The sequence below is a fragment of the Pristis pectinata genome, chromosome 8 (genome assembly GCF_009764475.1).
Source record: "Pristis pectinata isolate sPriPec2 chromosome 8, sPriPec2.1.pri, whole genome shotgun sequence".
Taxonomy (NCBI): domain Eukaryota; kingdom Metazoa; phylum Chordata; class Chondrichthyes; order Rhinopristiformes; family Pristidae; genus Pristis; species Pristis pectinata.
The window spans coordinates 56,475,779-56,493,186 of NC_067412.1; the positions used below are offsets into that span (position 1 = coordinate 56,475,779).

The 17,408-nt window shown below is 40.1% G+C and overlaps 1 protein-coding gene across 1 annotated transcript in view; it reads left to right on the forward strand.

Annotated features, from left to right (window-relative positions):
- Positions 1–8,487: 8,487 nt before the first annotated feature.
- The window catches only part of LOC127573793 (5-hydroxytryptamine receptor 2A-like), a 220,054-nt gene continuing 211,133 nt past the window's right edge, over positions 8,488–17,408 (forward strand). The window contains exon 1 of the mRNA XM_052022299.1: positions 8,488–8,538. Within this exon, the coding sequence (XP_051878259.1) occupies positions 8,488–8,538 (51 nt within the window). The remainder of the gene's footprint in view (positions 8,539–17,408) is intronic.

Sequence of the window (17,408 nt, forward strand, 5' to 3'; positions counted from 1 at the left end):
ATGAAATATAGAATAGTACCTTAATCAGGCCTGGCTAAAGCTATCAAAACATTCAACTGTTAAGTTCTTATCTAGTTCTGAAAATACCTTCCAGACAGTAAAACGTGAACCTTCTGTAGTTTATACAGATGTTTCATTTAGCCAACCTATTCTCTACGAGAAGCAAGTATGTTGTGATGTTTGTGTCTTTAACTTTATTCTTTTTATAATTATTGTCCAGTCGTTTTATTTGAAGAGTTATTGAAATGTTGCAGCAATGTACGATTTGGCTGTGTATTTTTAATATATTGTATGGCAGAAACAAAATGGGGAAAATTACCTTAAGTGATGCCATTCAACAAAACTCCAATGTTTTCTCTTGGAGGGTAGCCAGTACTGATAGTAATGTTAGATGTTGTTTATATGTTGTTTCAGGATATCATCTCTATGTTAATTTACTCTTGTGTACAAAACAGTTTCTTTACAATGGTATCTGCGGTCACCAACCCTTAACCTAAGAACAGATAATGAAAGCATTGGTGTAGCTGTAGCTTTTCATTGGAAGCAATAGTGTATTTCTAATCTTGGTGCAGATTATAATGCCTTTTTCGTCAACTGTGAAGCTTTTATATTGTCCCTTATCCTGTAATACAGAAAACATCCCTGAGCCTTTCACTTGCAGTGCAGAACCCTCTACTGCCACAGGTTTCTTTGAACTCTGCAGTCATTTGCGCACTGTAAAATTCAACAAACAGCGATTAATCTGTTTTGGTGGACTTGGTTGAGGAAACCATGAAATTATCTAGGGAATTGCTGAGGGAATGTCAAGAGAGTTTTAAGATCTATTGGAAGTGGCAGTGAGATAATGGACAGCACCTCCAACAATGCAGTGTTTCCTCAGCACTATTCAGATATATCAGTTCAGATATCGTTTAAATATTTCTGTGACTCAAGCCACTAAGTGAACTAAGTGACATGATGCGCTTTGGTTTGGATTACAATAGCAATGCACTACAGTACAAGAAATATTATTATTGATTGAATATGGAGCTTAAAATAAATCTGAAAGGTGTAGGAATTATTCAATTTAACAGCATTTTTACAAATTCAACAAATTTTGTAGTTCAAGGAATATATTTTTAGAGTTTGTGTGAAATAGTTTTGGAATTCCTCTGTCTTTGTAGTAAAATTACAAAAGAGTTATCAATCAAAGATGTGTCATACGTGATATTATAACACTTCACATGCAGAAAAGCTTTTCACTCTATGCATGATAGTCTTTTAAACACATATCGGGGAAAAAATTAACATCTTACTTTAATATCAAGTTGAGAGGCAAGTGGATGGAGGTTGAGGTAGATAGCAAACCTCTTGGTCCCCCACAACATGATGGTCATGAGTTTAATTTTCCTGGCTTTGATTGCATTGGTTGTCAGTCCCAAATGGACTTGGACTGGATTTGATGTTTGGTCAAAAGACAGAACAGGACTTTGGTGACAGAACAGGTCACCAAAGGCTGCTGCCAGTGATCCAAAGAATAGTTTGGTAAATGGTTGAGAGGTGATGGCAGGGATGGGAATGGATTGGTTATTCAAAGGGAGGCCAAAGCTTCCTTATGGAGCACAGAGGAAGGATGTTGGTCTTTCTGGCTCACAAAGAAGTTAAAAGAGAAAACTTATCTGACTGCAGCCTCTTCTGTTCTCATTATCAAAGCATTAACCAAATCTCCAACAGATAGTAATTGTTAAATTCAGAGGAATCAGCAAACCCTTTCTTAACCAGATTATATTGGAAAGTTTGAAAGCTTACAGCACCTCAAACCAACATCTAATGAAAGTTTACATGGCCCTTCTCTAAAGTCAAGTAAAAATATGCTTATGTAAATTTATTTCAGTTTTAATTTTTGTACAGAGGATAAGCTGGCCGGTGAAGAGTTAAACTGATATGTTTCTTGTGGTGTATCATGAGATTCTTCAACCTTGAAATGTACACTTCTCCTGACTTCAGTACTGAGGCATGCTTAGGCTCAAATAAAATGTTATTGTAAGAATTTATTGTACTCCCAGCAAGCAGGTGTTTTAAATCATTTTATTGTCAGTGTCTAGCTCTGGAGAAGTTGAGGCTGGTGTTAAATCTTACCTCCATTCAAGGAGAGCCCAGCTCTCCAATATGATTTCCTGATGATTACACACTGAAAGGGCCTGTGTTCATCTTGCAATGTTGAACAGAGAATCTGGAGGACTGATAAATTAGCTCATCTTTAATTCAAGAAATTTCCTGGAATATCCTGATGCTTTTAGTTTTTGATGCATTGACTCCCACTTTTCTATCCTTTCTTGTGTGAATCTACAAACCAAAGATTCTTTTGGCCATTTTGAATAAAACAAGCCAGTGAGCATAAAGATGTAGGCTTTGTTCATCCAAGCTTTCAAGCCAGATGTCTTTATATCGAAAAGCATGAATTGGTTCTTGGGTAATGGGATAAAACTGGCAAAAAAGCATTGGCAGCCCGCTTTGTATCACCTGAGTTTTAAGAAGCCTGTATTTCCAAAAAACTCCTTTGAGAGGATGTCATTTTATGCTCTTTGTATACTGCACAGCTCAAATCCTCCCTCCAGCACTTTAGAATGGTTTTAATGATTTGAAAGTCTAATATTTTATTTAAAATTCTGTAGCTATAAGATAGTGAAATTTATGATGGCTTAAAGAATTGTAGGCAAAAAAACAATTGAAAAATGCTACTAGTCATCTCATACAAATAAGGGCTAACTATCATCATCTTAATTCCAGATGATTTCCAGATCCTTGCTCACCAAGGCAGAGCATTTTAATACCATGATATCTGTCAATGTAAAAATTGGCTTGCTTGGTATTTTAGGAACACATTCCCCATAATTAAACCTTTAACCAGCCACCTCATACAACCATCTTCTGCCTATCATGGAGGTCAATAAGCTGTCTTATTCAAATACAAAGTACTTGTAATATTTTGTGACACAAAATAATTGGAGACATGGTGTGGGTGGAATATATTTGGGTAGAAAAGCAATGTTTTAGTTCTATAGTTCCGAAGCATTCCAGCAGTGGAATATTTGTTACATTAGTCCTGGATGTGCTGTAAACAATTATTTTTTTTCTAATTAGCTGTTCAGGGGATGTAGAAGTACCAGCATTTATTGTCCACCCCTAATTTTCATTGCATAGAGGAAGCAGTTGAGAGTCTGGAGCATTGATGGGACTGCAGTCACATATAGTCCTGACTATTTAAGGACAACAGCTTTCCTTCCCTGAGGGATACTAGTGAATCAGATAAGTTTAATGACAATTTAGTAATCTCAGGCAGTAGTTACTGAAGCTAGAGCAACACACAAACATTGGAGGAACTCAATGGGTCGGGCAGCATCTATGGTGGGAAATGGACAGTCGGCATTTCGGGTCAAGATCCTTCATCAGGACTGGAAAACAAAAAAGAGTGGAGATGGCTAGTATAAAGAGGTGAGGGGAAGGGGTATAGCAAGAGCTGGTGGGTGATAGGTGGATCCAGGTGAGGGGGGTAATGGGCAGATGAGGGAGTGGGGGAGAGTGGGAGTGATGTCAGAAGCTGAGATGTGATAGATGGAAGTGATAAAGGGTTGAATGTGGTGGAATCTGATAGGAGAGGAAGGTTAGGGTTAAAGGGAGAGAGGTGGGGTGGGGACAGGTGGGAGGAGTGTGTGGGTGAAGGGCAGTTGGAGAGGATGAGGGAGAGGAAAGAAATAAGGTGATTGGGCTAAGTGCATCAGGAGGAGAGAGAGAAGGAATAAAAAAGGGGGAGAAAAGGTCGGGGGAGTGGTTACCAGAAGCTTGAGAATTCGATGTTCATGCTGCCTGGTTGGTGACTGCCTAGGCAGAATATGGAATACTAAAGCTAGCTTTAATTCCAGGTTTACTTAATCACTGGAATTTTAATTCCCAAGCTGCTGTGGTGGAATTCAATCTTGCGCCTCTGGATTAGTGGTCCAGGAATTCTGGCTGCCTGTGCTGTATCTTATCCGATCCTCTACCTCACCCTGAGTGTGATTGCCCTTCTTGGTCATCAACGCTATTATCATGTCATACCACAGGAGGAACCAAATCATACTTGTTTATTTTCATCTAGTGTGCCACTGCATTGCCACTGTTCTTCAAAAATGAGGACATTCTGTGACCTTAAAATAATAAAGGCTCCACATCATATACACTCCTTCTCCAGCGCATCAGTCTAGTGTATCTACTGATTGGTGTGCACTGCAGTTCCTTTTTAAAAACTGAAAGACACTGACCTTTTCCAAACACCAAGGCATTGTGTGACACCTCACCACATGTATTGACTCCAGTGCTGATAGATAACCACACATGTAAGAAACAAAAAGCTAACAAAGGAGAAATGGGCAATTCTGCTAACTGTGTGTCTGCATGGGGGTTGATATTTTATAGAAAACTAATCTCTTGTGTCTTGACAAATATAACTTGCTCTGTGGGACCTGTGGGTCATGTGACCTTTGCACTTGTATAATTTATGTTCCATACAATGCTGTTGTCCACTGTATGGCATTTGCATAATAGGGACAATCAAGTATGAAAGGTGGAACGTTACCAGGTATTGATTTTTGCAGTTCTTCAAGCTTCACAGTTTACTGAAATGTTTCAAAAGGCCACAAGAAAATTAGGCTATCTGAATGAATTCGATTATAGGATTTACTGAAGACTGAATTACTGAATATACTGAATTATAGAATATTCCCATAAGCAAAATTTTGATACCAGAGGCACAACCTATGTTTCTGTATCCTACATGTTTGTTCATATGTTTCTAAAGGAACATAGCCTAGTTTGGGTCACCTAGCAACTACTACTTAGGTGTGTCCTTGAATTCTTCCTCAGCACACTATGCCACCCCAAACTGACACGGAGACTGAAAAGGTCGCAGTTCAACTGAAAAACAAGGATTCAGGAGCAAACTGTGTTTTTGCTGAGGTTCTACGACTTGGTGAAGAAGAAATTCAGACACAACATTATCTCATTCCTCCACATCTGGAAAGAAGCATGCCTGAGAATCTCAGTGATGGCATTACAGTGGCTGTCTTACAGAAAGGAGATTGCAACAACTCTCACTGATTTCTGCCACAGGGAAAGTCATCACCAGGGTACTCCTCAACTGACTCGTCCTGGTGGCTGAAGAGCTGTTCCTCACATCACTGTGTAGATTCTGTCCATCTAGAGACACAGTGACCTTCACTGTACAACTCCAAGAAAAAACCCAATAAATGGCTGTTCGACCTTACCAAAGGCCTTTGACTCTGTCATCCTCCTCAAATTTGGCTTTTCTCAGAACCTTGTCTCCATTCTGCATCTGATAAACGATAGCATATCGGCCATGATTCAAGTCAAGTCCAGTTTATTGTCACGTACACAAGCATGGTGAGGTACAGGTAAAACAAAAACTTGCTTGCAGCAGCATCACAGGCACATATGTTCAGACAACGCACAGGACATAAATTATACAAGACAGTGAAGAAAAAATGGACTCTGCAAAGCAATACGTTAGTGCAAAACAAAACCACAATCAGAGACAAGTCCATGGCAGTGCAAGAGGTGGTCCGTGGTGTTCCATTGCTGAGGTAGTGTTAGGGTTGTGCGGGTCTGTTCGAGAGTCTGATGGTTGCAGGAAAGTAGTTGTTCCTGAACCTGGTGGTGTGGGACTTCAGGCTTCTGTATCTTGTCTGATGGTAGCAGTGACAAGAGAACATGACCCGGATGGTGGGGATCCTTGATGATTGATGCTGCCTTCTTCATGTCCACTACCCTCTGAAGTCTCTTACATTCATGTGCATAGGAAATGCCATACCAGGCCATGATAAAACCAGTCAGGCTACATTCAACAGTGCATCTGTAGAAGTTTATGAGACTATTTGGCGATGAGCCAAATCTGCTTAAGCTTCCAAGGAAGTAGAGGTGCTGGTGCTCCTTTATCATGATTGCATGTATGTGCTGAGCCCAAGATAGGTCATCCGAGATGTTAACACCCAGGAGTTTGAAGCTGCTTACTCTCTCCACTTCTGACCCACCAATGAGAAGTGGTGCGTCATCTCCTGACTTCCACTTTCTGAAGTCAGTGATTAATTGCTTGTTTATATTGTTGTTGAGCATGTGGGTATTATTGTGGCAGCACTCAACCAGATGTTCTATCCCCCTCCTGTACGCTGACTCACCACCACCTGCTATTCTGCCAAGAACAGTGGTGTCAATGGCGAATTTTTAGGTGGTATTGGTACAGTGCTCAGCAACACAGTCATGCGTGTAAACAGAGTAGAGCAGGGGGCTAAGCACACAGCCTTGAGGTGTACCTTGTTTGATGGTCATTGAGGAGGAGGTGTTATTACTGATCCTCACTGACTGAGGAAGTCAAGAATCCACTTGCAAAGGGAGGTATAGAGACCCAAGTGTTGGAGCTTGGTGATAAGTTCTAAGAGGATAATAGTGCTGAATGCCAAGCTGTAGTCGATGAACAGCAGCAGCCTGACTGTTGTCCAGATGGTCCAGAATAGAGTAGAGAGCCAGTGAAATAGCATCTGCTGTTGATCTGTTGTAGCAGTAGGCAAATTGAAAGGGATCCAGGTCATTTCTGAGGCTGGAGTTGATTTGTGCCATAACCAACCTCTTGAAGCACTTCATTACGATGGATATAAGTGCTACCAGAGGGTAGTCAATGAGACGGATCACCATGCTCTTCTTGGGCAGCGGTACTATAGATGGTCCCTGCACAGATCTTCCGCACTTGGCCAGGTACACTGTCTGGGCCAGATGCTTTTGTGGGTTCATCCTTTTAAAGGATGGTCTGATGTCAGCCTCGGAGATGAGATCGCAGAGTCATTGTGAGCTGTGGGGGCTCGCATAGGAGTGTCATTATTCTCCCTTTCAAAGTGTGCATTAAAGGCATTGAGCTCATCTGGAAGTGATGTGTTGTTGCCACTTATGATACCTGTTTTCGCCTTGTAGGTGGTTGTAGCGTGCAAGCTCTGCCACAGCTGTCGAGTGTTCATCTGTGACTCCACTTTAGTCTGAAATTGTCTCTTCATGCACGCGATGGCCTTCCAGAGATCATAGCTGGAACTACTTTGGATCACCCGTCCCAAACGACATAGATCCAGCCTTCAGCAGATTACAAATCTCCTGGTTCATCCAGGGTTTCTGGACTGGGAAGACTCCGAGTGGTTTTGTGGGTGCACACTCATTCACGCAGTTCTTTATGCGGTCTATAATGACTGTGGCATATTCATTCAGGTCTGCTGATGAATCCTTGAACATGGCCCAGTCCACCGATTCAAAATAGTCCCATGCTTGCTCCCCTGCCTCCCTTGACCAGCTCTTCATAGTCCTTACCTCTGGTGCTGTGTTCTTCACTGTCTGCTTGTACACAGGAAGAAGAAGCACAGCCAGGTGGTTGGATTTACCAAAGTGCAGGCAAGGGATGGAGCAGTAGGCATTCCTGTGGTACCATGGCAGTGATAAAGTGTGTTGGGTCCTCTGGTGCTGAAGGTAATGTGTTGATGGTAGTTGGATAGCGATTTCTTCAAGCTTGCCTGGTTGATGGATGAGGAAGACATTGGGGTACGCCTTTTCGTGTTTGTGATCACAGCGCTCAATTCCCCAAGTGCTGGCTTGACATCCACCTGAAGCGGGATGTAGACTGCAGTCAGGACGACGACAGAGAACTCCCTTGGTAGGTAGAACGGTTGGCACTTAACCGCCAGATGTTCCAGGTCGGGGTAGAAAGAATGGGACAACACCATCACATCTGAGCCCCATGACGAGTTTATCATGAGGCAGATACTGCCACCTGTTTCTTTTCCTGATGCCGCCATCCGGGCCATACAGTGGATGGAAAAACCCTCCGGCTGGTGCATCTTGTCCAGAGATTTGGGGGTGAGCCTTGTAAATTTGCTGTTGTCACTTTGCTGGTGGTGTATTACAAACCTCCCAAGAGTCAGCATGAGACAGAGGAACCAAAATGCAGGCAGATATCAAAGAGATACAAAAACAAAATAGGCTTATAGTACTAGAACATTTATTTTCCTGAATATTAACTGGGATTGCTTTAGTGTAAAGGGAGGCTGTGGCAGAACTTTTGAGGTCTGTTCATGTGAGCTTTTTGACACAGTGCTGGACTTTAGCTTGGGGAATAAAACTAGTCAAGCGCAGGGAGTGTCGGTGGGAGAGCATTTTGGGAATAGTGACCATAACTCTAAATATTTCAAAGCGGTTATGGAAAAAGCTGGGGGTAAACTAGAAATAAATGTCTTAAACTGGGGGCAGGCCAATTTCATTAGAATAAGACAGGACCTAGCTAAGGTTGACTGGGAGCATTGACTTGGAAGGCAAGTCTACATCTGTACAAGGGGAAGCATTCAAAGGGAAATAACATGAGTTCAGGGCCAACATGTTCCTGTAAGGGTAAAAGCCAGGGGTAGCAAGCACAGGGAACCCTGGATGTCGAGGGTTATTGAGAATCAGATCAAGAAAAAAAGGACTGTATGGCAGGTAAGGGGAAATGAAGATGACAGGAGAATGTCAGGAGTAGAACAAGTGTAGGGAGGTGCTTAAAAAGGAAATTAGGAAGGGAGAGAAGGGTGACAGAATACCTTTATCTGACAGGATTATGGTTAATCTAAAAGTATTCTGTAAGTATATTAAGGGCAAATGAATAACCAGAGAAAGAGGAGGGCCCATTAGGAACAACATGGGCAATCTGTGAATGGAACCAGGCATAGGAGTGGTCCTAAATGAATACTGTTTATCTGTATTCAGTGAAGAAATGGACTTTGTAGTTGGAGAGTTTAGCAAAGGAGAAGGTGAAAATCTTGTGCAAGTCTGAATAAATAAAGACGAGACACTTAATGCCTTAGTGAGCTTAAAAGTAGATAAATGCTCAGGACCAGGTGGGATCTATCCTGGGCTGCTGTAGGAAGTAAGGGAAGAGATTGCTGAGGCTTTAACTTAGATTTTTAAATCTTCACTGTCCACAAGTGAGGTACCAGATGACTGGAGGACAGCAAGTGTTGTCTTCCTTTTTAAGAAGGGCAGCAGAGAAAAGCCTGGTAATTACAGACCTATGAGCCTAACATCAGTGATGGGGAAGTTATTGGAGAAAATGCTGAGGGACAGGATTAATGATCACTTGGAATGACAGAGTCTAATCAGAGCTAGCCAATATGGCTTTGTCAAGGGTAGATCCCATCTGACCAATCTCATTAAATTTTTCAAAGAGGTAACAAAGTGTATTGGTGAGGGCAGTGTAGTAGATATGGTTAACATGGACCTCAGTTGGAGTGCTGTGTGCAGTTCTGGTCACTGCACATTAGGAAGGATGAGATAGTGATAGAGAGGCTGCAGAGGAGATTCACCAGATGTTGCCTGGGATGGAGTGATACAGTATGAGGAGAGACTGGAGATTGTTTTACTTATCCTGCCAGTGGACTTGGACAATGCCAGCATCTTCTCCCAGGCCAGTGTCCTAATGTCAAGACTGTAATTACACTCGGCCAACTTCAGTGGGCAACACCAGGTTCCTGAAGTAGGCACTCTGCTCCAGACTCTACCACAGCAAGAGGTTTTCTAGAAGGACAGATGACATGTTTCAAGGATGTTCTCAAAGCCTCTCTGAAAGTATTTAATGTCCTCAACAGATTCATGGTAATCTCAAGCCAATGACCACTCAGAATGGAGAAGAAAAATCTTGTCTAGATCACACTTTTTTCGATATTGGCAGATTAGAAATTTTTTTAAAGCTACTATACCCTCTTTTCCGACACCATACAAAACTGAAATTATGGAAAAAATTTTAGGTCTTAATCCTTATCAGAAGGGCTTAATGGCAATAATCTATGATTTAATTATGAAAATACATCCAGAATCACTGGACAAAATTAAGAATGAATGGGAAAGTGAACTCCAAACATCTTTACCTACAGAGACATGGAAGAACATTCTTCATTTAGTTAATACATCTTCAATGTGTGCCAGACACTCTTTGATACAGTTTAAGGTAGTTCACAGGACCCATATGTCAAAAGGTAAGCTAGCCCGTTTTTATCACCATATAAATCCTATATGTGACAGATGTAAATCAAATGTGGCTTCTCCGACACATACGTTTTGGTCCTGTCCTCTTTTGGAAAAATATTGGAAAGACATTGTTAACATTATTTCAAATGTATTGAATATAGATTTACAACTTCACCCTATCACTGCAATTTTTGGTTTACCAAGGATAGAGTCTGGCCATTTATCTGCTTCCGCTAAGCGTATGATTGCCTTTGTTACATTAATGGCCAAACGATCCATTTTGCTTAAATGGAAGGATCCAATACCCCCTACTACTTTTCAATGGTTCTCTCAAACTATATCATGTTTAAACTTGGAAAAAATTAGGAGTGGTACTGTTGATCCTTCGCTTAAGTTTGAAGATATTTGGAATCCATTTATTCAATATTTTCACATGATATAAATCCCCTTTCAATAACTTTCCAACTTAGAGGAATGGAGTTGACGACATAATATTGCTCTGTTTCTACTGAGGGATTTTAGTCCAGTTTTTTTTTGTTTGTTTTTTTAAATTTTTTTCTGTTTAGCTAGTTTGGTTTGATATATTGTTTATAATTTTTCTTATTGATTTGGGGATTTTTTTCTCTCTTTCTTTGTTTATTTATATAATAAATCTTTTTCTTTCCTTTCTTTTATATTATATTCATTTACTAAGAGATCATTGGATCTACAGATTTTTTATATTTTATTGTTCTTTATGGCTATCTAGGCCATGATTGTTCTCCTGATCTCTTTGTATTACATGTACAAACATCGATGTTATATATTAATCTGTATTAATTTGGAAACTAATAAAAAGATTGAAAAAGAAAGAAAGAAAAATCTAAGAACCTCAAGTCTCTTCATGTCACAGAGCCTGCATGTCTCACATTGGCCTAATCAGCCATCTCAGAACTGAAGTGGAAACAAGTCATCATCAACCCCAATAAACCGCTTATGAATGAAAAGCTTCAGATGCAGCTCAATGGATCAGCAGGTAGTGCTGCTGTCTTACAGCTCCAGTGGCCCGTGTTCGATCCTGAATTCTGGTGATGTCTGCGTGGAGATTGAATGTCCTGGTGATTGCATGTGTTTCCCCAGAGTGCTCTGGTTTCTTTCCACGTTCCCAAAACAAGCTGGTTGATAGGCTAATTGGCTGGTTCCCCCAGTATAGTTGGGTGGCTGGAGAATTGTGGTGGAGCTGATGACCGTGCAAGAGAGAATAAGTTACAGGGAAATTTGGAGGAATGGGATTAAGTATTACATTTGAATATTTTGTTATTCCACCCTCCTTCTCAAGGATCTTGGGTCAGGATGGGTCCTCTAAGTAATGGTGGAACTGGCCGCTTGCTGTTGTAAATCACACAATCATCGTAAAGATTCTCAAGTGACACTTGTCATGCATTACATGTAAATTGGCCACACTGTGTACGGCCAGTGTTCTCTGTGCATGGAGGACTAGAATTGAATCTCTTGAAGGATGTTCTCCATCACAAAGATGGACTATGATGGCAGAGCACATAGAAACATGTTAATCTGTAGAATTTATCTTCTGCAGTTTGCTTCCATTTCTTTAAGTTTGACCACTCTGTATTTATTAGGAAAAAACAGAGTATGTCAATAGTGCTCCCTTACCTAATGGTACCCATGTGAGAATCCTTTGTGTCCCACACAATGGATTGATATTCTTGTTTGAGCAAGTTAATGCCTAGAGTTCCAAGGAAGAAGCCCCAGAGAAAATGAGAGGAGGACATTAATCACAACACTTCAATTTGACACTTCTACCAAACTATTCCCACACTGTTATAAACCTTGAACATCAATCATACTTTCAGCCTGAACTCGTGGATGACAATAGTCACTGTCTGGTTTGCTAGTATGGCCCACTTTCAGCTGGCACAGTGGACCGCCACAGAATGAAGACACGCTGCTGGGCATCAGGCACTGACCTGCACAGTTTACTGTCTATGGTCACACTCATCAAGGTGTTCAGTTTTGGTCTGGGGAAGAGATTTATGCAGCAAGCAAATGCCTGCTGTTAATAGAACTGTGCAACAGGGGAAGGCCTACACTCCTGGCAAAGCCAGAGGCTTTCTCCATCTGCTGGTCTGGTAAGAGAAAACAAAATATAATTAGCTCTCTTTTGACTGTGAGCAAAGCACAGTACTGGTACTGCAAGATCTGCAGTTCCAACCTGGAAGGATCTCGACATGGAAAAATGAAAGGCCACAGTTACTACACCTGCTACAATGCGATCCTTGTGCAGCTTTGACGTTGGAGGTGCAGCTGCACCGGGTGAGAGATTTCGGTCAGATCTTAGTGGAAGTCCAGATATCTCACATTTTGTTTAAGGAAACTTGCTCCCATTGGACCTATGTGGCTGGAAGTCCTTCTACACCACTTCCTCCTCTCACTTCCAGCATTTTACCCTGCTCTATGCCTTTTCTGTACTTACTTGCAATCATTGTTTATTTCAAGTAGCTGTATCTTAAAGCATCTATATCTGAGAGTTGGTCTGGGGAGATCTGGAAGAAAGTTATTCACTACCCCCTGTAGCCTTCTGCAAATTGAAGTGACTATGGAAGGACCCAATTCAAGACAGCCAGAAAAAATCAACCAAAATCTGTAAATAGCTGAATGGCATTGACAGAGGGAGGTCTTTACTTGTGGGACTGGAAAAGGATGTTAGCTGGAGCACTGAACTCAAATGGCAGAACCAATGGAACTGTACATTAATTAAGTCATTATCCAAGAATGGAAAACCCAGAAGAACAACAAGAGGTAATTAATCAGAAATTCAAGTAATACCAGTGGAGAAACAGTGGTCAGATATTTCCCTACTATTTTCTATAAAATCTTCCGATCCTGAAGAAGCCTCTCGACCTGAAATATTAACTGAATGACACTTGTTTCTCTAGAAATGCCAAAGGATCAAACAAATCACTTTGTCCTATTGGCCTTTGTTGAACAGGTTCAGGCACTGGGACAAATGGTGCCCTGTATCATTTCTGTGATATTATTTATACTTGTGACATAAGACAATGGTAAAAGTATTAAAATTTGATGTTTATCCTGATTTAATAAATGAAAGCCCTGATCCAAATAAAAGATTGTTTGACAATTGAATAATGAGGTTTACAGAAATCAATTATATTTTTATCAGCAATTCAACAGCAAAAATTACAGTCGTTGTACTATTTCCATAGATGTTAAGACAAGAAGATGAATTATTCAGGCATATTTATTTTATTCAGTTTTACTGAAATGGTTTTAAGGACTTTTCACTTAAATCTTGCCCATTTTTATAAATTAGCAAATAAACTAAGAATATTAATCTGACCTGCCTTGAATGCTTTTCAGATTGTTGCTGATAGCCAATATTCTTCAGCATTCCAAATAAATAGCAGCTCATTATATATGGCATGATAGTGGTGGCAGTGATCAGAGTGAAGGTTTGCCTTCTTCATTCATCTCTGTCAGAGGAAAAATTTAGACTCCAGAATTGGTAAATCAATATAAATAGGTTTTATCCAATTGCAACATTAAAAAAAAGTTAGTTTCTTCAATAGGTCAAAATAACTCAATTAGCTGAGGGTTGAGCTTTCTTGCTTGAGAATCATCCTTTGTTGAACAAATTCATGCTGGCCTGAAAGCACAAAGGTTAATCTTTGTAGATGAGCAAAACATAAGCAAAGATGGTAAATAGGGAATACAAATGCCTTAACATTAGCATCTTGCCAGTGGAGATATGGGAGCAACTGAATCTTCATTATTTTTTAAGGTCTGCTGCAGCTCAACAGGCCATGCCAGATGGGATAGATACAGAAGATTAAAGCTATGATCTTCCTTGGTTCTGTTCCTGTTGTCTAACCTCACTGGAAATGCAATGAAATCTTTATTTACTCAATGTCTATTTAAGGGATTTCAGTGGAGGGAAAATAGGGTAAGCAAAGAAGCACAAGAATGGAAAACTCAGAAGAACAGCAAGAGGTAATTAATCAGCAGTTCAAGGAACATCAGTGCAAAAACAGTGGTCAGACAGTGCCAAATGTGCAAATGCTTCTGTGGGGTCAGACAAAGGAGCGAGATTGTACCTGTGATAGAATGAAGCAGGTATGTAGCAACAAGAGCTTGATAAGTAATTTGTTTCCAGGAAGGTTCTTTACCAGATTAGATAAAAGAATGGGAATAGAATGTATGATATCACTTGTTAAGTCCATACAAGAATGCATAGTATCACTATGTTAAGTCATCAATGCTTCCTATTAATTCCTAAATTAGAACTGTTCCCAACTCCACCTTGCTTCTATTGGTATTAGTTTATTATTGTCACTTGTACCGAGGTACAGTGAAAAACTTGTCTTGCAGACCGATTGTACGGGTCAATTCATTACATAGTGCAGTTACAATGAGTTAGTACAGAGTGCATTGATATAGTACAGATAAAAACAATAACAGTACAGAGTAAAGTGTCACAGATACAGAGAAAGTGCAGTGCAGGTAGACAATAAGGTGCAAGGTTTGCTTTGAGTTATGCAATTTGGACATTAATAGTAAGCATTGAAAGTTAATAAAATGATACGGTGGATATATGCTGTCACATGGGTTTTGTCACATACCGTATGTAGATAGATATTGGCCAATGTGTAGCCAACTAGTTCAGATGGGAATATCATGATAAGCCTTTGTTAAATGTGGAGGATTTGGACAGTTTCTCACAATACAGTAGCAATTTCTTCCATTATTCAAAAGGACAGACTACCAGAACTAATCACCATCACTGTGACACAGAAGTTATGCAGCTGCCTTCCAGCTTCAGTGACTTGGGTTTGATCGACCTCTGTCTGCTGTCTGTGTGGAGTTTGCACATTCTCCCTGTGACTATGTGGGTTTTCTCTGGGTGCTTCCAGATTCCTCCCACATCCCAAATGTGCTGGTTGTTAGATTAATTGGTTACTGTAAATTATCCCTAGTGTAGGAGGTTGAAGGGAGAATTGGAGGGTGGGTTGTTAATGGGCATCTGAGAGGATAGGTTACAGGAAAATACATGGGTGAATGGGATTGCTCTGAGAGCTGGCATAGACTTGATGAAGTAAGTAGTCTCCTCAATGTTGTATGGAATATGAAATATCATGCTGCCTACACTGCTTTTGGTTAATAATAATGTGAACAAATATAAGTCTAATTGTTTGTATTGTTTTTTAAAGGCAAAATAATCAGTGCACCCCAGAAGACAGATCCCAAACTTCTGCCTTTACAACATAAAGAGATGCTCTGGAGACCTCTGGGGACTGGGAACATATAGGGAAATGGCAGATAAAAAAGGCAAGCACTAACAGGTTGGTGATTACGTTGTTCTTTTGCTGTTCAATAAGATCATCAGTCATCCTCCAACTGCAGCCAACTTTCCAGCTTGATCAACATTTAGATGGTGTCAAAAAGGCTACCAATCTCAGCCATGAATATATTCAGTGACTGCATATCCACATCCCCTGGGGTAGAATTCCAAAGATGCACTGTGCCTTAAGTGAAGATGTTTCTTCCCTTCTCAGTTACAAATACAGTGAGTCCCCAGGTTACGTATGGGTTCCACTCATAACTGTGCATAAGCCAATTTCTACATTTTCTATGGTAATTCATATCATATCGCTCCACATACATTTGCTATTATTCTTCCATTTCATTAAATAATTGCCTTAGCACTCCCCATAGTTAAACTAATAGAATATATACTCTATCAGTCATGTATGAATACCATGAAATATTTAAATATTATTAGAAACATAGAAAAACCTACAGCACAATTCAGGCCCTTCGGCCCACAAAGCTGTGCCGAACACGTCCCTGTGTGTATTGTTGTTGTTATTATTATTACTAGCTTGAAAAATGCTTTAAAAATATATGGTAGAATTTGTTTCAAGTCGGATTTCTGCCAGTCAGGTCATTTGTAACCCAGGGAGACCCTGTATTCTTGAAAACTATACTCCCTATCTTACAGGACCCTAAAGTTACCTTACAGCAAATGCTTTCAACAAATTCCTTATTTCATCTTTTGCCTTAAAAATTGCACCAGAACTGTGACCTTGGCAACTTGTTATATCTTTCTTTTAAACATGCCCAACCAGGAGGAGGAGGTAGTAACAATAAAATAGTTTCAATTCACACCACCCTTCTTGCACTTCACAGAGAATGTCACCGCTCCACAAAAGCAGCTCAGAAAGAAACACCCTTGAGAATTAAACAGCAGTACAGCCTCTATGAATCAATGCAAATGCACAGTAATCTGTCTTTAAGGAATAAAAAGGGTTTCCTTTTCTTACTTACACCATTGTGTACGCTGTATAAATAACTTGAAGGAAGAACTAGTGCACTGAATAGGCAAAAATTCAAAATACAGGCTGTTCCCGGGTTACGAACTGTATATATTGTTACTGACATCCGTAAGTTGATTTTGTCCATCGGTTGGAAAATAAGCAAAATCACTAGGTGTGGTAACCATACCTCCATTGTATTGTAATGAATGGTGTTGATGAGGGCCAATTAACATGAACATTTATTTATTGTTTACCCCTGCCCAGTTACAATGGAACAGAATCAGAATGCCTCACACTCAATGGCTAGTTTCAATGGGCTTGAAGTACCAGTGGCTATTACATTGTTGAATAGAGTATCATTGCACAAGTATTAATAGAAGCAAATACTTGTCAATTTCCAAAGCAACTCTCTTAAGTGACCTCCTGCGGTGAAACTAGCAGCCTGTGTTCTTAAAAAAGACGAGGGTGTGATTTCTGCAGGGAGGTTACACATAAACAGGTCTTTTTCAAGACTGGATCTTGTTTGAATTTAACAATGTGGGAGTTCGCTCATATACATGGCTTTCGTAACCTGGGGAGGCCCTGTAATCCACTGGTCATTGGTATTGATTAGATGAGAAAAGGTGAATAAATGGGTAATTATAATCATGATATCCTAATATCATAAATTATATCAGTGAGGTAAGTTTTCTGTTAAAACATGCAAAACCAGAGTTTGAAGTCACTCTTCCTTTTAAAATGTTTGCTCCATATCTCCTTATTTATTTCTAAGTAGCATATTGGCAACTTCCTTCATTGACAATTTCTTGTACCATTCAAGGCGTAGTTTCTTTCTCAGGTTTGATTGAAAAGGGGTGTTTACTTCCACAACAGCCCTACTGATGACAAAAGTAAACAGAGGCTCTTTGCAGCAGTTGATTGCCAGAGATTGTCTGACCATTGCAATAACATTGACTGTCCATAAAAGAGATTACTTAATTAATGTAGGTAGAAGAAGGACTGCATTTTATGGAT